The sequence below is a fragment of the Mus caroli genome, unplaced genomic scaffold, assembly GCF_978045245.1.
Source record: "Mus caroli unplaced genomic scaffold, Mus_caroli_1 scaffold_5, whole genome shotgun sequence".
Lineage (NCBI taxonomy): Eukaryota > Metazoa > Chordata > Mammalia > Rodentia > Muridae > Mus > Mus caroli.
In genome coordinates this window covers 100,094,117-100,114,574 of record NW_028227260.1, presented here as the reverse complement: position 1 = coordinate 100,114,574, position 20,458 = coordinate 100,094,117, and the positions used below count along the sequence as shown (strand labels likewise).

The 20,458-nt window shown below is 33.9% G+C and overlaps 1 protein-coding gene across 7 annotated transcripts in view; it reads left to right on the top strand.

The window, feature by feature from the left end:
• The window catches only part of Fmr1 (fragile X messenger ribonucleoprotein 1), a 37,551-nt gene extending 17,293 nt beyond the window's left edge, over positions 1–20,258 (top strand). The window contains exons 6-17 of one of the 7 annotated variants that reach the window (XM_021153173.2): positions 96–189; positions 276–392; positions 2,489–2,659; positions 2,771–2,849; positions 6,099–6,208; positions 7,461–7,592; positions 8,077–8,139; positions 10,293–10,379; positions 12,867–13,062; positions 14,589–14,696; positions 15,506–15,588; positions 17,868–20,258. In XM_021153173.2, the coding sequence (XP_021008832.1) occupies positions 96–189; positions 276–392; positions 2,489–2,659; positions 2,771–2,849; positions 6,099–6,208; positions 7,461–7,592; positions 8,077–8,139; positions 10,293–10,379; positions 12,867–13,062; positions 14,589–14,696; positions 15,506–15,588; positions 17,868–17,978 (1,351 nt within the window). In that variant the 3' untranslated portion in view covers positions 17,979–20,258. Of the gene's footprint in view, positions 1–95; positions 190–275; positions 393–2,488; positions 2,660–2,770; positions 2,850–6,098; positions 6,209–7,460; positions 7,593–8,076; positions 8,140–10,292; positions 10,380–12,866; positions 13,063–14,513; positions 14,697–15,505; positions 15,589–17,867 lie in introns of all 7 variants that reach the window. The other 6 variants (XM_021153171.3, XM_021153170.2, XM_021153176.3 and 3 more) reach the window with 6 other exon arrangements.
• The last annotated feature ends 200 nt before the right edge of the window (positions 20,259–20,458 follow it).

The following is a 20,458-nucleotide window of genomic DNA, read 5'->3' as shown; positions in this document are numbered from 1 at the left end:
ATAAATCCTTGGTTTTTAGTATAATTCTATCTGCATATATTTGTGCTAGTGATTGGTGATCATTCATGTTAATGATGAATATGTTTTATTTCTAGGTGTGCCAAAGAATCAGCACATAAGGATTTTAAAAAGGCAGTTGGTGCCTTCTCTGTAACTTATGATCCAGAAAATTATCAGCTGGTAATTTTGGTGAGTGTTTTTTAATTGTCTAGTTTGGTTTATTTCCTCTGGGTCATTTGCTTTGGTAACAATATTGTTAACTTTAAATCACTCAGTCCATCAATGAAGTCACCTCAAAGCGAGCCCACATGTTGATTGACATGCACTTTCGAAGTCTGCGTACCAAGTTGTCTCTTATACTGAGAAATGAAGAAGCCAGTAAACAACTGGAGGTATGTTCCTTTCCCTAGCACTGTTGGTAAGGCTGTCCAGAAATTTCTACTGTATGGTTCTCAAATTCAAGTATGGACAGCTTGTTTTATTATTTCCTATTTTTCTCTAGTTTGGGAATTTAAATTGTACAAAATATAAGCATACTAAAATTTTCATGCCTGAAATTACACAACAGTCATAATTTTAAGGAAATTTTAGACATTTCATTTTTACCAAAAGTTTGTCAAAGCTGCTATAAAGTGAGACAATGCTTCTTCTATGTAACATGTTATCATTAAAGTACTAGAGAATATTTAAATATCTAATCTTATTCCTTTCATTATGTATGTTTATCTCTGTTTAAAAGGGTATAGAACTTCTTCATTCTAATTGGTTGTCACTCTTTAAAACTCCTGTCTTCAGATTCCTGCCAGAGGCTATTTCCCTAACTTACTATTTCGTCTCTTAAGGTGCATTTTATCTACTTTTATTAATTCTCCAATAATTGCCATCACCATGCATTTATTTTCATTGATAACTATCTAGTACTTCCATTCATTACCATAGAAACTAAATGGAATTTGTTTTAATGTACCAACTCAAGTAGATTACTGTCAATTTAAAGAGTCCCTCATCATTATTCATTTCGTTAGGGAGAATCATCAGTTGATATAGCAAAAGAAAAGGGGAGTTTCAAATTGTAGTTTAAGAAAAAAGGTAGTCAAGGCTGTGAAAATTGCCAATTACCAACTTGGTGTCTGATTGATGAACTCTTAACGGAAAAGGAAAATTTACTTTTGTTTGCCAAATGGCTGTTGAGGTCTGTTTGCTTAGTTTTTTTTCTCTCATTCTTTATTGATGTCCCCCATGTTCACATTTTTGTGGTTTAGCGATTTTCTCATAACTTTTAGGCCACAGCAGCCTTCTTAATTTCATTGTGAGTATTATGAACATGTACTCATATATATCTTCTTAAGCATCTAATTCTTCTTGAATGTTCTTTACCATACCTTTGGTTTACATGTATCCATAAATTATCAATGGGAAAAATGAACCAGGGTAATCACGATCCAAAAACATGACTTCCTTGGAAAATCTTCGAAGATTTCATATACTTTACTACCATTACCTTTGAAAACAACTATTGTTCTTTTAAAAATTGCTTACATTAGATATATTTATTCATTCAAATTATCTGGTGTGTTGAATAATGATAAACTATGTGCATGCCTATTTTCTTCACTACTAATATTAAAGAGGTTCATAAACCCTCTTAAGAAATACCCATTTTCAACATGAGCCACTAATCTGTTTGGTTTTCATTAATGGCATGCTAGAACTAAACATTCAGTTTTGATATGCTTTTTAAAGACAGTGATTATCCACATAATATGGGGTATCATTGGAACTTAGTTTTGTCATTGCTGAATATTTTAAAGAGTTCATCAAGCTTTTGTGGATTCAGATCACAAAGTCTAACAGACTCTGAACATAAAAGTAATACAAAATTGATATTTCTGTATTCTACGAGTGTTCACTTAACTGCTAAACCACAGAGTTTTAGGGATTTTTCCCCCCTGGGTTTGAGGAGAGTGGGTGTCGTCTTAATGCCACATTTCAGCTGAAGGATGTTTAGATCCACCATACCTGGTAATATATTATGAAAATGGCACCATTTCTAGAAAAAGTACTTATATATCCATAATAAGTGCAGTGAATAATTTTTTATTAAAGATAGCATTTTTAATTGTTGCTTAAATTGAATTGAGTCTGTCAGACCTAGTGAGCTATTCTTAATTGGGAATATTTTGTCTGCTTCTTAATTATTACATTGTGGATATCATTGAATAACAAAGGCAGCCTTGCAAATAGGTTTGCAAACATAACCTTGAAAAACTGTCAATAAACTTTTTCCTGTTAACAAAAAAAAATGTTTTAAATGGCATAGACCTTCATTAGCCTCAAAAGAACTTGTGTGATTCTAAAATTAGTTTTTCTACTATGACAATTTATAGGACCCTGATATATAGGGTCAAGATAATTTACATGGCTGGCCTAAATGAAATTGTCTTAATAATTGATAAAACATGTTAATCAGTTGTACATTTCTCTTCAGAGTTCAAGGCAGCTTGCCTCAAGATTTCATGAACAGTTTATCGTACGAGAAGATCTGATGGGTTTAGCTATTGGTACTCATGGTGCTAATATTCAGCAAGCTAGAAAAGTACCTGGCGTCACTGCTATTGATTTAGATGAGGATACCTGCACATTTCATATTTATGGAGAGGTAAATATTTCACTATATAATCCAACTTCCCCCTCATAGAAACAAACAAATAGTATTTCAAATGCCAAATCTTTTGCCTTGATATTACACCCACTCACCCTTCTTTATTAGGATCAAGATGCAGTGAAAAAGGCTAGAAGCTTTCTGGAATTTGCTGAAGATGTCATACAGGTTCCACGAAACTTAGTAGGTAAGTAAAAAATAGCTTGATATATACCACAAAAAAATAAAATCCTAGTACACAACTTCTATACTAGTTAAACCTCGTTTCATCACTGAAAATGTAATCTGATTAAGTCAATCTTTGAGATATAGCCTGTTCTTACAGAGTATAGAAAATAATACTCAAAGATTATATTTTCAGAAGATATACAAGAAATACTTGGTTCAGACTTATATGTCTGAAAGGATAATTTTTACCTAGCCTCCTCAAGGCATTTTTTTAATCATAGCATTAGATTTTTTTTCCAAAATGACTACAAATTTAAGCTTTTATAGTTTGGTGATATTTGAGAAAATGATAGCATTCATGTCAGTTATCTCTGGGTTCAAAATCTGGATATGTCTAGCTTAGACATAGTTTAAAAGATAAATTAACACCAACTGTCCTTGGAGTCAGTAGTAGCTCCTTATAAATTGATAAATACTGTTTCCTAATCATCACTGTGATGGCTATTAGCATAGGAACTTTTCACTAGTATTCCCAAATTATTCAGTTGTCTTTAGTAGAACAAACTAAAACCAGGTATGGGTTTATTTTTTTAAATGTGTTTTGAGCTGGCCATGGTGGCGCACACCTTTATTCCCAGCACTTGGGAGGCAGAGGAAGGCGGGTTTTTTAGTTCAAGGCTAGCCTGATCTACAGAATGAGTTCCAAGACAACCAGGGCTACACAGAGAAACCCTGTCTCGAAAAAAAAAAATAAAAAAAAATGTGGTTTGAATGTATAAATGAATTTGGGGTATATTGCTTCTTAATCCTCTTGTAGAAGTATAAAGTGAACAAACTTCCTGTGTAGTTTATGTATACAGCTTAAAACATTCATAGGCTACATTTTGTCAAAATAGAATAGTAATCATCTTACAGTGTCATTTAAAATTACTAGCAATAGCCCAGCATTCAGGAGACAGGCACAAAGATCACAAATTTAAGGATAGTATCGGGTAGGGATAGCAAGATCCTGACTCCAAAATAGTGTCCAAGAGTCGTGGTATTTTTTACCATTAATTTAAAAAAAATTGAAGGTAAAGAACAAATGCTAATGAAATTAGTTTACATGTATGCTGCAACACAAGAATGTGAATTTAGTGTTACCAACACACATACCAGTTGTATAGAAGATACATGCATAGCACAGGATGAACTAATGATTATGATAGAACCATGATATCCATTAAATTTTGATAGTGGTATAGTAGGTGAAATATTTATACATATTTGATACCATTGTGACTTTGGGTGACTGACTTAGCTCTTGAGAGAAGAGTTCTTTTCCTTCACTTAGCATGTATATCAATGTGGTAATTCAAGGTCTACATGCTTAATGAGGTGTTGTTATGTGTAGTACTTAGCACAGTTCTGGGTACAGAAGGAAACTCCATGTTCTCTTTTGTTTATTCATAACTTCTTCATTTCATTACAGCAAATTTATAGTAAATTGTTCTGTTGGAATTTGTAAGTAACTGCAATATACAAGTAAACTAGATTCAATTAGATTACCAAAGAAGAAAGAGATTATACCTATAGTCTTGCGTTAAGTGTAGAGGATGTTTAAAGTTAGTTTGCACCAAAAAAACCTATTGCAGAATTGAGTTTTCTTTAAGTTTATACTTAGTAAAACAAGAGAATTCTGGTTTGATGAGGAATGCTGCAACACTAGGAATACTGGGCTTCTTCAGAAATCAGTTTTTGTTAGGTTTGCTGGGCAGGAGTTCAGGGTGATGTCTTAATCACTATTACTTGAGTTTTCTCGAGTCTCATCTACTGATTGATTACCTATTTTTTACAAGCCTTCTTCAGTATGTACACCAATTTATCTTGCCTAAAAATTTGTGTGTTCTATCTAAACTTTGACAGTGAGTTTGTTTAGATGAAGTACTTAGTTAAGATATTTCTTAATAGAAACATGCTAAAATCCTACTTTTCTTCATGCTAATTTACATCTTTATTAAAATCAACTTTCATGGTTATGTAAGGATTTTACAGAAAAAAAAAACTCTGAGAATACTCCAGGTAGGGATTTTTGTACGTACTTCATTTCATTTGAAGAAGAGTAGAACAGAAATAATGAGATTTTTAGATTAGAAATCCTGGTTTAGTGGCATGAGTTTTGTTTTCTACCACTGACCAAAGAGCTCAAGGTGGAAGAGTATGGAAGCCACACACATGTCAAAACTGTGGCTCTCATTATAAGAACTATGAGTCCTTCTGCAAGACCTTTTGCTAGTTTGTTATTTAAAGTAACTAGGAAGCAACTTTTCTCTTTTACCAATTTGCCTCCGGTGAGGAGGCAAAATGAGCATATAGGAGCATTTCACTCATGGCTTGTATAAGTGCTTTAGGTCCCCTTAGAATCTGGTTTGCCTCATGTGTAGGTTTCTGGAATTAGTAGTGCTTAATTTGTAAATTCTTGCTTTACACTCATGTATGGTAGTGGCTATGAAAGCAGCCATGTCCTAGTTTTATATATATAATTGAACTTTACACAGTGGGGCAAACAATTGCTATTTAGAACTACTACTAGATTTTTCTGAATTTCAACAGTTGTTACTAAAGAATACCTATAAGCCTTTTCATGGTAGTTTTGGAGTTATCTGAAAGTGTGCTTAACCTATGAATATGTATGCTACTCTACATTGTGAGTAATGTATAGAACTAATATTCTGTTATTAACATTGGCCTGAAGAATTTTTGTTCCTTTTAGATATTTAGATAGCTTTCTAAGCTCCTGAAACTTAAGAGCATATTTTTAAATGTGTCATACATAATTCTAAAAATAGTTCCTATGTATATATGGGGAAATGTGAATCAAAGCTAGATGAGAATTGAAATTGTCAAGTAAGCAAATACATTTATTATCCTTCTTTTCCTTAATTCCTTTTGTAGAGCTTTACAGAGTGCTAAATACCACAGTACCAGTTAGTTTAAAGTATATGCTCTTATGTGAGATAAGGGGTTCTCTTTGAGTTATCTTTAAATTTTCAGAATTACCCAATCAGTTCACAAGTATTAATCAGCTGTAGTATCTGACCAAATGAGTTTAAAAATGACCTAATCAACAAGACTAATTTATAATTAAACTATCTTTTTAAAAAGCTTCTGTTTTGAATCTTATAATCCAGTATGTATATGTATTTGAATGTGTAAGATAGTTTATAGTGGAGTGTGCTTGTATGATTTGAGTGATGTCTTCAAGCCAAACATGAATTATTTATTTTAGGCAAAGTAATAGGAAAAAATGGAAAGCTGATTCAAGAGATCGTGGACAAGTCAGGAGTTGTGAGGGTGAGGATTGAGGCTGAAAATGAGAAAAGTGTCCCACAAGAAGAGGTATGTAATAGTGCTTATTTTTCTGGTTTTGTCTAAGAGGGAAGAGTTTTGTTTGTCTTGGTTTTTTTTTGTTTTTTTTTGTTTGTTTGTTTGTTTGTTTGTTTTTGTACGTATTAATACAGAGGCTCCTGTATTACATGCATATAATATTTTTTTGTGATATTCAGAATCAAATCCAGGACTTTGATAATTGTTCTGACTATTGGACATGCTTAATACTATAGATACTAGACTATCTGTTTTGGTTTGGCTTGGTTTTTGGTTTTTGAAGACAGAATTCCTCAGTGTAGCCCTGGCTATCCTGAAACTCACTCTTAGATCGGGCTGACCTTGAACTCAGAGATCTACCTGCCTCTGCTTTACAAGTTCTGGAACTAAAAGTGTGCACCACCACCCAGTGACTATGTCTTCTAATGCTGGACTTTAGATAAGTAAATTTAACCTGTATTTGTCTTCATTTTGTGATCTTATAATGGGTAGTCATGAGTTTGCTATTATAAGGTGTATATCACTGGTTCAGCCATTAATGAATGACAAAAAGCGTGCATAGACAACCTTTATAAATGCTTTTGATTGAGTGTTAATGTGGTAAGTAAGTTCATTCTGTGCGTGCTTTTTCTGCACATGATCACTTCCCCCAACATGGCTTTGATAATTCTCAGTCCTATCTACATATGCTTATTGGTGTAACCTTTTAAGTATTTGTATGGAAAGTGGAAAGAGACAGTATGTATGCAGTTGTACTCTCAAAATGCTGTCCACGCACAAGCTTATAATTTTCACATTAATTAGCTGTCTTTTGTGAAAGATTATTTTAATTGAAGTTAAATCAATTTAGTGGGTTTTTTTAAGGTTTAATTCAATAAAGTTTGTGTGTGTGAGTGTTCGGAGGGGTTGGGGGAGGAGCTCAGTTGTGAGCTGCTAGAAACCAAACTTGGTTCCACTGTAAGAACAGTGCATGCTCTTAACCTCTACAAAAAGCCATCTCTAATCCCTGATTTGGTTTTTAATTGCATAATTTTTATGCCCTGTAATTTTATATGTCAAAACACTTTATAGTAATCTATAGTCTTAACCATCATTGTAATGGGAAAAGGTGAACTTCAAACATTGTTCCTAATATGTTGAATTATCAGATTTCTTTATAAATAATTAAGTGGCTATGCTTAACAAAAAAATATCACTGACATGGTAATAGAACTAAATACTCATAAAATTGGAACTTTTTTGTGTTTTATGTTTTTTTATCAAGGAAATTATGCCACCAAGTTCCCTACCTTCCAATAATTCAAGGGTTGGACCTAACTCCTCTGAAGAAAAGAAACATTTAGATACAAAGGAAAACACCCATTTTTCTCAACCTAACAGTACAAAAGTCCAGAGGGTAAGAATTTGTCACCTCTAACCACACTAAAAGTAATTTCTTTGATGCAGATTCCACATTTGGTATTTGGGCTGTTTTTTCTCGTTAGATTTGTAGGCTACTCTTACTCTATATTTTCACATAGGTTTGGTACCATATGAGATTACAAAACAAAGTAATACATATTTTTTTTCAATTTATTCACAGTGACAAATCTTAAGCTATAAACCTAATGGGGTCACTTTTTTTCTGTTGAGGGTGGACTTTTTTTTTTTTTTCATGCTATAACTCCTTAAATTTTGCAGGTGTTGTAACTCAAAGTGTACCTTCTATTAGATGTGTTAGTTACTTCTTAAAGCCATATTTTAGAAACTGATTTTCACTATTTGAACTAACCTATTTAGAAATGCATTTAGAAGTCCTGCAGTGAAAGTCCTGCGTTCAGGCTTCTGTGTATCGTTCATTATAGTTAATCACATCACTTGCATTCCTTATACTACTTTAGGTGTTAGTGGTTTCATCAATTGTAGCAGGGGGACCCCAGAAACCTGAACCCAAGGCTTGGCAGGTAGGAAACTATTCCTTGAAAAATACATTTTAAGTTGATATTTTAATGTTTATTCCCCTTGTTAAGAAAGACTACAAATGAGCCTCATGGTTGGGGGCTGGTGGAAGAGTATTTGTGGGTATTTGGATCCACAGCCCTAGGCTAAATATCAAACATTTTCATTCCACTTAGAAGTAAGTTCTTCCCTTACATGTCCAGTGTCATTTTCTACCAGTCTTCCCACTGTGTCTTATAGGAAGTTTGATTCCTTCTGAAGTTCTTGGAATTCTCTAAAATTGAACATACGTTTTGCTGCTGCTTAATGTGTACACTAGAAGCCCAAGTGTGGGTTTATTCTACCCAGACTGTTCTTTTTCCTGTATTTGCCTTATCACTTTGACCCTGTTGTGTGTAAAGCTTTCCTTGTATACCTACCACAGGTTTCCCACTTGTTCCATCTTCCTGTGTGCTCACCCAGAGCATGTTTTTAGATGTTTTCTTGTTGGTCTCTTCAGCCACATTGTAAGCTCCTTGATGTCAGGGTCCCTTGCCTGGTATATGAGAATTGCTTATAATAAGGATGGTATAACTCAGAAAAGACTAAAAGCAAAAATGCCATTTTATACCAAGAACTAAAACTGCAAGTAAATTGGACACTCCTTTCTGTTGGGCATCCCTTTTCTCATCTTAGAAAAGAGAATCACTTTGTCCTAATATTGGTATTCTATATTTTCAATTTATTCAGATCTTCTGATTAGACATTTGAGTTGTCCTTGGGTACTCTAACAGTTTGTACCATGTTATAAGAGAAAATTGGTTTAAATAATGTTCTTCAAATTCTACCTAATTAAATCTACAGCACAAAATTAAAAGCTTATTTTGGTGATTACTTGGAAAGCATGTAGTATTTCATGACTTGATATTTGGCACTTGGAAAGAGTACAATTAATGCCTTTGTGATTATGCTATTGAGAAAAGGAATAATATTGAAGGAGGGCACTTTTTATATTGTAGTACAAAAAAGAAAATCTTTACAAGTTCTTTTCATCACCTGATAGTTCAGATAGTCACTGCTACTAGGAAGCTGTGCCTTGCCTACTATATGATAATCGGCCTACAAGCTATATTTTCTGATGGTTCAGTTTTATTGTTCATCAACAGTAACATTCTTATACAAGGATATAGAAAATCCTGTGTCCTTCCCTTCCTTTCTTGAACCTACTGTATACTGAATATAAACAGGGAAAGCATCCCAACAATATCTACATGTTCTAAGAAATGTTCTTTAGGAAAGAGTGACACTTTGCTCAAGGGACAGATTCTTGGCCTCCTGCATTTTTGCCAAACACTTGTAACTGTAATACTTATTACTTATTAGTATTACAGTATTAGTGTGTGAGTACCAATAACCATGTATTTCTTCAGTAGCAAAATGATTGAACTTTTCTCAGCTTAGAATGTGTCTTATTTATCCCCTCTTTAAGCTAGACTTTCCTACTGGTTATTATATGGAATGGTTTGGGTTTTTTTTTTCTTCTCTTATGCTGATGAGAAATATAAATATTTAGATTATATCTTTAAAACAATCCCTATATTAAAGTGGTATATATAGAACATCAAAGTATTTATTATGATTGAACTTTGTAAGATTATACTATATTTTTGAAATTTTATGGACTTATTAAATATTATGCTTATAATTTTGCCTTGGTTTTTGTTCTTCTACAAACTAGTCAGTGTATTTTAATTTAAATTCTCATTTTTGTTCATGATTTGGATTTTGTTGATTTTGTTGGCAAAATTGAGGTTTTTTAAAATTTGTATCCTTGGTATGTGATTTTAAATTGAATTTGATTTAGGTAGAACTTACAGTGAGTGAATTAAAGCATAACTATTCATCTTGCTTACCACAGTAAAGATTGTATAATTCTTAGTTAAATGTTTGTTATTTTGTCAACATTAAATGGTAGTCTTTAAAACAGTGTGATGTCTAAGAAATCACTATATTGATCTGCCCTTGGTTTTACATATTGATTTATATTTTAAATAGATGTTTGTGTGTTTATTGTTCGCCAAACCTTGTGCTAGGGATTTAGTCATTAGGTGTTTTTGTTTTTGTTTTCAGATGAACCATCACTAGTTCTTTAGGTTCACTGTTACAATTTCTTTTTCAGGGTATGGTACCATTTGTTTTTGTGGGAACAAAAGACAGCATCGCTAATGCCACTGTTCTTTTGGATTATCACCTGAACTATTTAAAGGTGAGGACAGGATGACTTTTAACTTCTAATCTTCTTGTGCTGAATTATTAAAAACTGTATAGTAAATCCTTCCAAAACTAGGATCCTTCTAAGCTGTGCATAACAGTATATGACCTTGTAAAAATAATAAATAAAATACATTGTTTAAGTTTATTTCTTCCAAAAACTTAAGTTAATTTTTCATTGTAAATCTTACGGCTAATATCCCAGGTCTCAATACATTCATATATATACATATATATGTACATGTATATATATGAGTGTGTATGTATATTTTATATATATATATATATATATATATATATATATATATACATATATATATAGTGTTATTCTGCTAAACCCTTAGATTCAATTTAGGTAATGATGTTATATATACATATATATGTGTATATATATGCATATATATATATATATTTGAACCTTCTAGCTTTTATGGATGTTTTCTGATCTAAATTTTGTGTGTACTTGCCTTTGTTGTCCCTCCTACGTTATTTATCAAGGAAATTCTAGCATTTTGTGAAGTGCTTTTTCAATATTTACTCTTCATACCTTTCTCTATATTGTGTTAATCAAAATATAAACTACTTGTGCTTTCTTGTATATGCTCATCTTACTGATTTTACTGTTATGCTTCCTTAGCTTGCAAGCTGGGAAGTAGGAACCCAGAGGCTATTATATTAGTAAAAAGAGCATGGGATTGGCAATACATCTGTGAAGTAGCTATGTGTACTTTTTCAATTTCCCTTTGGCCCAAATATAAAATTTAATGAAATGAAATCTTAATTGTTTTTAGTGTTATAATGTCTTATTTGTTAAAATATATACCAGAATTATTCTATAAGTCTTTTTAAAAAGTCTACAAAATAATCTAAGTTCTATTTTATTTATGATACTAACTTAAGAATGTGTTTGCTGACTTAAAGAATAAAATGTGAATCAGTCTTCTAGTAAGTAAGAGTGAAAGGGAAAAAATGGTGCAGTACCTGGTCATTTCGTTCATTCTTAATGGTGGTTAGTTAATAAATAAAAGTGGGAAGGTTTCATCCAGCAAGGTTTGCATGGGTAGGATGCCACTTTGATTTGCTTATTTATTTTTTGTTGGACAGTGTTTTATGTGCAATCTGTTGTATGTTTTCCTTTATAATCTTCACTAAAAATAATTATTGTGACCTAGATAGACAGAGCTGCATTATATCATGTCCCTTGTTCTTTCAATTAATGCTTTTTCTTAGATATTTTATTTTTCTCTATTGAATATTTTGTCTGTTACTGGCAGCTGTTTTGTTGCCATTCTTATCATCACCAAATCATCTTTTGGTTGGGTCTAGCATCTCACCAAAACTAAGTACAATACCTAAGTGCAATAACTGGAATACCATTCTCTTATGCAATTTCTAGGTAACACATTCCATTAGCTAGAAATATACCTTTGCAGGAAGCCACTAGTCTTTCCTTTTTCCTACCCAGTTTATCACAGATTCTGGTTTAGAGAGCAAGTTCTCTGTGGATTCTCAGTCTGACCGTTTTTCACCCCCCTATGTCAGAACCAAAATTTTGACAACTTTGTTTCAAAGACCTCTTCGTGATTGACACACTGAATATTTACTGTAGTTACTGATCTTATGCCCTGTAGCTAATAAGTGAGATGCTCATGGATATGCTAGAAAGGCAAGGGTTAAAGTGAAAGTTTCATCTGGATTTGACAGATCCCATGTTTTTGTACATGCTATGTATAAGGGTCTATCACTGGATTCTGGAGTTGATATATTTTGTTCAACCCAATGTATATTGTTTGTAATACTTGTTTAAGCAGAGTTTTAGCATTTTAAAAGTTTTTCAAGACATGATGTGAGAACTAGGTGTTTTGATGTGAGACCTAGGGATTTCCTCCCCTTCATATAAAGGAATATTAGCATGTTTAGTTCATTGAAAATAAGTGATCCGTAATTATATAATTATATCTAAAAATACTACATGCTCTTTTAAAAATATACCCCAAGTACAATACTTAGTAGATTAGAATATTAACTGACAAAATAATTTCATTGAGCTCATTTATGTGTGATTTTTAAAGGTTAGTTGATTAAATCTTAAATGTCTGTCATTTATCTGTATTTTTATACTTTTTAGTATTGTTTTAGTCAATCTTATTTCAAAAAGTCCCCAAACTAATGTATCTCTGCCTTATCCATAGACTAATTGAATAGCAGTGCCAAATCACTCAAATTTATTCAATATAACTTTAAAACTGAGTGTTTTTGTTATATTTCTAAGTCTTGACATCAGTAAGTGTATCAATAGTAATCTTTCTTTTTAAGGAGACCATTCAATTTCCTAATAATTCTGGGTTAACAGTGTTTACTATAAATTTAGAACTGAAGTCGAACTATTTCCAGTATACTTTTTTATCTGATGAAAAGGAGAAAGGTAATACTAAGTAAAATGTCAAATTATTTTTACTGTTATCTTGTATATTTTAAATAGGAAGTAGACCAGTTGCGTTTGGAGAGATTACAAATTGATGAGCAGTTGCGACAAATTGGAGCTAGTTCTAGACCACCACCAAATCGTACAGATAAGGAAAAAGGCTATGTGACTGATGATGGTCAAGGAATGGGTCGAGGTAGTAGACCTTACAGAAATAGGGGGCACGGCAGACGCGGTCCTGGATATACTTCAGGTACAAACTAAGCATTTTCCTCAGTAACTTTATCTGTTCCTAGACTTAATAGCTGCTAATCTCTAATATTCATTAGAACTCCATTATAACAATTTCTCACTACATGTTTTCCAACTCACAGTGGGTCAAATTGTGTTTCAAGAAACATGTAGAATAAAAGCCCGTTAATGACACACATAGTTCACAGGGCAGTTGTGAGTTCTGTCCATATTCTAATTGGGGATAAATCTGCTTAAGCCCTTGTGTGTTGATGACCTAAGACCTCTCCTGATTTTATTACTGTATAGCCAAAACTTTTTTCATTTGTGTACTGTGGCTCATTTTTTGTCAGGCATGTGCTGGTCATACTTGCTGGATGGACTGTGTAAATCAGGGGTCTGCATCCTATGGCTCATAAGATGATTTTGAGTGGCATGGCCAAAGTCAGCCATAGGCACAGTCAAGAAGTAGGCGAAGTGACTCTTTGCCTTCCCAGCTCTTCTATCCTTGCTTCTTCTTTCTTTTCTCCCAGTAACTTTCAGTGACACCAGTGCCCAGCTACAAGTTCCTACTGTCTTTCTTGCTCGACTATGTATCTATATAACTTGCTAATGATGGTATAAGGTGTAATCCATCTCACAAATATTTGCATTTCAAAAGGGAACTCTTTAAGATGGAAAAGCCTTCAAGATCCACAGGAGTGACGCTATAATGGTGAAGCTATAATTGCTCATTAGCTCCAACAGAGGAAGAGAGAGAGGTAGTAGAGGTGATATTCCAGAGTGGGGAAAGACACCTACTCATAAGGCCAACCTTGAACCTAACCCTTAACCCTCCTCCTATCAGTTTGTTCTTTTGACCAATGAATTTCCATCTCACTGTGGAGCTCTTCCCCCCCCCACTCCCATCCCCTATATCATTAACCCCCTCAGATGTAAACAGTTGTTTTATAGTGATCTTTTGTTTAGTCATTCCCACTGGGAGTGGGAGGGAGATTGTGGGGTGTGCATCAGGAATGCATATCCCCTTTCATTGGAGATAATCCCACAATAGTCCCTCCCCTGAGACACAACAATCATGGTGGCCTTTATTGGCTGCTTTTAGAGTTGGCCAAAGTGTACATCCTTCTGTCCCTGTGTCTACTAAAAGCTCTCATTATAGAAGTTTTGATTATCAAAGTATTACATTGTTACAGACAATTTTTCCTCTATTGATCACAGCTATTTAAAAATATGGCACATTCAGATCTGAACTTAGACAGCTAACAAAACACCTTTTAAAAAGATGTATAAAAATTACTTCAAATATGGCAAGCCTTTTACTTTGAATTTAAAACACAGATAAGTATATTCTTTGGTAGGCTTCTAAATTGGGAAGAATATTGAATCACCCCTGAAACTTCATCTCTGGAAGCTTCTGTTAACCTTTTTTTTAAAGTCAGACAATGGTATATAACTTTTAACTCTCGATAGGAACTAATTCTGAAGCATCAAATGCTTCTGAAACAGAATCTGACCACAGAGACGAACTCAGTGATTGGTCATTAGCTCCAACAGAGGAAGAGAGGGAGAGCTTCCTGCGCAGAGGAGACGGACGGCGGCGTGGAGGAGGAGGAAGAGGACAAGGAGGAAGAGGAAGAGGAGGAGGCTTCAAAGGTATAGCTGAGAAGAAAAGGTTAAGGGCCAGTGGATAAAGGTACTAACTGCCAGTCTTAACCCTAGTTCAATCCCCAGGACCCACATGGTAAAAGGAGTGAAGTGACTCCTGCTACTTATCTCCTAGCCTATACATGAACTATGGTATATATGCCTCTTCACAGATATATAAGTGGGGTTTTTTTTTTGTTTGCTTGTTTGTTTGTTTTTGTGGGTTTTTTTGTTTTTTTTGAGACAGGGTTTCTCTGTGTAGCCTTGGCTGTCCTGGAACTCACTTTGTACACCAGGCTGGCCTTGAACCCAGAAATCCGCCTGTCTCTGCCTCCAAGTGCTGGGATTAAAGGCATGCACCACCACCGCCCAGCTATAAGTGTTTTTAAAGAGAGAAAGAAAGATTAAAAGTAAACTGTTAGCGGTTTGAGGCTAAGTAAAGAATCTTGGTGATATACTCTGTTTTGGGCTTATCATCATCATAGCAAATGATTACTTTTTCATTTGTTTGACAGAATATTACACAGCCTTCCTTGTGATTTTTGGAAACTATGACTAAATAGTGATAACTAATTTATATTCTTCGTAGTTCCTTACCAGCATCTGGTTGTTAATCCAGATTGACCTGTTGAATCAACCTTCAGAATATTTTGTTTCTTGTTACCAGAATAGATTATTTACTTTGTATAATTGGAATTGGTAGGCTCTTCATTACATTTTAGCTTCTATTGTTGGTCTGAAAGGGGAATCTGAAAATAGAGAATTTTGAGCAAATGTTTTAAGAGTTACTAACTGTTAAACATTTTTAAAATATACAGGAAACGACGATCATTCCCGAACAGATAATCGTCCACGTAATCCAAGAGAGGCTAAAGGAAGAACAGCTGATGGATCCCTGCAGGTAAAACCTAGCTGATTCTTTCCATCTAAGTAGTTTGAATATGGCCATTTGAGAGTAGAGAGGTAACTGCTTTATTTTTCAGCATGTTCAAAGATGATACATTCATACTATATGAAATATTTTTCTTCAGCATTACAGTTGTAGAGTCTTAGACCTCTGTGACAAATGTACAAGTATGAGGATTTTTCCAGTGAATATATGGTTTTAAGTATTTGTGAACACTTTGGCAGCCACATTGTAATTCTCAGACTCAATGGTGGTTCTCGAACCTTCTCAAACAAAATATTCTGAATGAAATGTACTAAGTGGCCCAAGTCAGGTACCCTCTCCCTTTAACTGCAGAGATAACCTGTTATCCTTATCTGTCTTGTAATCTTGATAAGATAGGGCTTCTGGTGTCTAGCTTTGCATGCCCTGTGGGTCAGCTGTTTATTTATGTGCACAGTCTAGTCTGAGGATCCATTCTCAAGTGAGCTATTGTCAGTGCTTAAACAGTTGTTAAGTAATTTCAGCTTTACTCCCTGAACACATCCGAGCACCTTTACTAAGTGCTTCATGTGTATTTTATCTCACTTAATCTTACAATAATCCACTGAAGCAAGAAGTTTTATTATCCAATTTTTAGGTGATTAAGTAGAAGCTGCAGTTCAGTGCCCACAGTTACTTAGCTAGCATATGATAGACTGATAATCATTCAAACTTTGGTATCTGATCTCTTTCACTTTATCTGTAATGATAACTCTAAATTTTTTAAGCAAGTAATAAGAGTTCCTTTCTGCCGGGCAGTGGTGGCGCACACCTTTTATCCCAGCACTTGGGAGGCAGAGGCAGGCGGATTTCTGAGTTCGAGGCCAGCCTGGTCTACAAAGTGAGTTCCAGGACAGCCAGGGCTATACAGAGAAACCCTGTCTCGAAAAACCAAAAAAAAAAAAACAAAAAAAGAGTTCCTTTCTGCCTATAAACCAATACACATGATTAGCTAATTTTAACTCAAAATGGTGCAGTAGAATCTTCTGAATCCAAATCAACTCTAAGGGAGTCTTAACTTCATGGCATGGTCCATTCTGAAGAACCAGACAGAAAAGGCTAATATTGTTTGCCATTGACACTTAAAATAGTTTATACCCCTTAGAATGTTATACATTAATCTTCATACCTTCCTTGGATCTTAGTTCTATAAATCATTGTTTCCAGATTTCTCCTCGCGATTCTGTTTTTCAAGATTCAAGTTAGAGAGCCATCTGACTCTTCTTACTGAAGTACAAGTTCCTAGACTGATACAAACTAAAATCAAAAGTGTATGCTAGAACATTATTTGGAATTTCAGTGTTTTTTTTTTCTGTATTTTTTTCCATGTATGTATTTATGTGTATGAGTATGTAGGTACATCCTTTGAAACTGGAGTTACAGGTGATTGTGAGCCACCATGTGGGCACATGGGAACTGAACCCAGATCCTCTGGAAGAACAGGGGTTCTGAACTGCCTAGCCATCTCCCCAGCCCCCACTATTTAGACTTTGAAGGAGTTGTAAAAGAGGTTTCTAAAGGATGGGGTGGAACTTTTGGTACAGAAAAACTTACTGATACTATAATATATGTGTAAAGATGGGAATTAAAGATTAGCTCATGAATGGGTTAGTTGACTTTTCATTCAGGTGAAGCTATCATAGGAAGACATGTTTTTTTTTTTTCTCTCTTGGATTTTATAGGTATTGCTAAATAAGCCATTCCTTTTGAAATATGTTGTTGTGAGGTGTGCTTTGTGTGTGTGCATGTGTATCCATATGATCTGCTGTACACTTTGCCTATACCTTATATATTTTCTATTAGCCAATAATAGTAACTTAATTTGAATGACCTCACTGATTTTTGCTTAGAATATAAAGGTGAAGAATACAAAGTGAGATTTTTTTCTTATAGATTGTACACAGTGAGATGGCTACTGTTTTCCAGCTAAATAATATTGTTTTAAAAACCTAAACCAATAAAGAAAGAGCCTACCATGCTTTAATTTCTTACAGTTCTATTTTCATCTGCATTCTCCTTCTATTTTTTTGAGACAAGATTCCACTTATGTAGCACTGGGTAGCCTAGAACTCAGAGATCCATCTGCCTCTGCTTTCCCCCATTAACATGTGGCGTATGTATTACAGGCTTAATATTTCTTGTGAGGCCATTTATATAGGATCTAGTGTGTATGTATATATAACAACTATAACTTGTTTTAGATCAGAGTTAACTGCAATAATGAAAAGAGTGTCCATACTAAACCATTACAGAGTTCCTCCAGTGAAGGGAGCCGGCTGCGCACGGGTAAAGATCGTAACCAGAAGAAGGAAAAGCCAGACAGCGTAGATGGGCTGCAACCGCTGGTGAATGGAGTACCCTAAATAAGCTACATAATTCCGAAGTTATATTTCCTCTACCATTTCCGTAATTCTTACTCCATTTTAGAAAACTTTGTTAGGCCAAAGACAAATAGTAGGCAAGATGGCACAGGGCATGAAGTGAACACAAATTCTGCAAAGAATTTTTTTGATATTGGCCATAATCAACAATCTTCCAGATTTGCACAAAAAGATCTTGAAATTTGATGCATAACTTTTAAGTACACTTAACACTTCAGGGCAGGATTTTACTTTTATTTTTTAAAAATACTAAGCAGTGATCTTTATTAACTACGACCATTTTCCTGAATTGGGCTATATAACTCAGCAGTACGTTTCAGTCTTTGAGTAAATCACATTTGTGATAATCATACTAGATCTCTGTCTTCAGTCTCATTTAAAGTCTTCATGAAATGCTGTGCCATTTCATGTCCTGTGTCAGTTTATGTTTTGGTCCACTTTTCCAGTATTTTAGTGGACCTTGAAATGTGTGTGATGTGACATTTGTTATTTTCATTAGCAAAAAAAGTTGTATGATCTGTGCCTTTTTTATATCTTGGCAGGTAGGAATATTATATTTGGATGCAGAGTTCAGGGAAGATAAGTTGGAAACACTAAATGTTAAAGATGTAGCAAACCCTGTCAAACATTAGTACTTTATAGAAGAATGCATGCTTTCCATATTTTTTTCCTTACATAAACATCAGCTTAGGCAGTATAAAAAATAGGACTTGTTTTTTGTTTTTGTTTTGTTGCACTGAAGTATGACAAATAGTGTTATTGGAAGGGATGTGTAATTTTTCTGTATAGACAGGAGAAGAAATAACTATCTTTTCATTTGGGAGAGGCTAAAGATGTTTTCAGCTACTTGCAAATCTTCCTGGTCGAAAGTTAGTAGGATATGCCTGCTCTTTGGCCTGATGACGAATTTCAACTTCGAACCATTTTCTTTTGTCCTCCCCAAATTTTGTCAAGTTTTTTCATTCATATTTTACATTAAAGCTTATTTTGGGGAGATATGAAGGTCATCTTCATAAATACATAATAACCCTCAAAAGTATATAGGTACTTTGTCTGAGAAACATTGAAAGCAGGTTAAATGTTTTGTAACTTTGAAATACAAAGTCTAATGTATAAGCAGAACCGAAAAGCAGACCTACAATTGGTTAACAAATAATTCTTTTTTTTTCTTTTTTGATGTGTTGAGTCTTATTTTTTGTGGGGTTTTTTTTCTCTCTTTTTTTAAATGACTGAAATTCACTGAAGAAAAATATGTGAAGGACCTTCACTCTGAGATGTTATATTTTTCTTAAAAAATAACTCTGAGTAGGGGTACCACTGAATCTGTACAGAGCCGTACAAACCGAAGTTCTGCCTCTGATGTACTTTGTGAATTTGTTTCTTTGAATTTTCATTTTTCATTTAGTTTTCCTTGCATACAAATAAGCATATAAAATGGCAACAAACTGCACATGATTTCACAAATATTAAAATGTCTTTTAAAAAGTATTGCCAAACAGTAATGTTGATTTCTAGTTATTTATTCTGGGAATGTATAGTATTTGAAAACAGAAATTGGTACCTTGCACACATCATCTGTAAGCTGTTCAGTTTAAAATACTGTAGATAATTAACCAAGGTAGAATGACCTTGTAATGTAACTGCTCTTGGGCAATATTCTCTGTACATATTAGCGACAACAGATTGGATTTTATGTTGACATTTGTTTGGTTATAGTGCAATATATTTTGTATGCAAACAGTTTCAATAAAGTTTGATCTTCCTCTGCTAAATTGATGTTGATGCAATCCTTACAATGATTGCTTTTAAAATTTTAAGATAGGAAAGAAATCTATAGAAAGTGTTCTGTTACAAAATGTAACTGTTACCATTGGAAATTTCACATGTCAAAGGAGGTTAGCCGTTATTTACCAACTTTCAAGAACGTAATCTTGTTCAATAAGGTGAAATATCAATGATTGGTACACAGTCACAATGTACCGTTAAAATATGCACTAAGTCTCTTTTTTTTTTTACAAAGGCTGAATTCAGCAAGGCGCTAACTTGCTTAAATGTGAATTACTAACTTCTAAAACTGTAATTTGATTCACATCTTTTCAAATGGAGTTGGAGTTGATTCATATTACAATATTTGTGTGCAAAATGTGTATGTTTTTCAGTTTAAAGTCATGTTTTTAAAATCTTATTAAAGTTTCAAAAATCTGAAGATTGTTTATCTTATCTAGATGTAAATTTTTATTAAAAAGTTGCACTTATGAAAAAGCAAAATACTAGTCTGACAGATGTTTGCTCTGGTTTTAAATTTCGACACAAATGACAAAGATAATATGTTGGGGTTGGAGGAGATATTTGTCACTCAAAGGAAATGATCATTTTGCATGTTTCTTTTTGTTTTGGTGCGTGTGTGCATGCATGCCTGCGTGCATGTGTACATGTATATAACATATCAGAAGAGGGAGTCA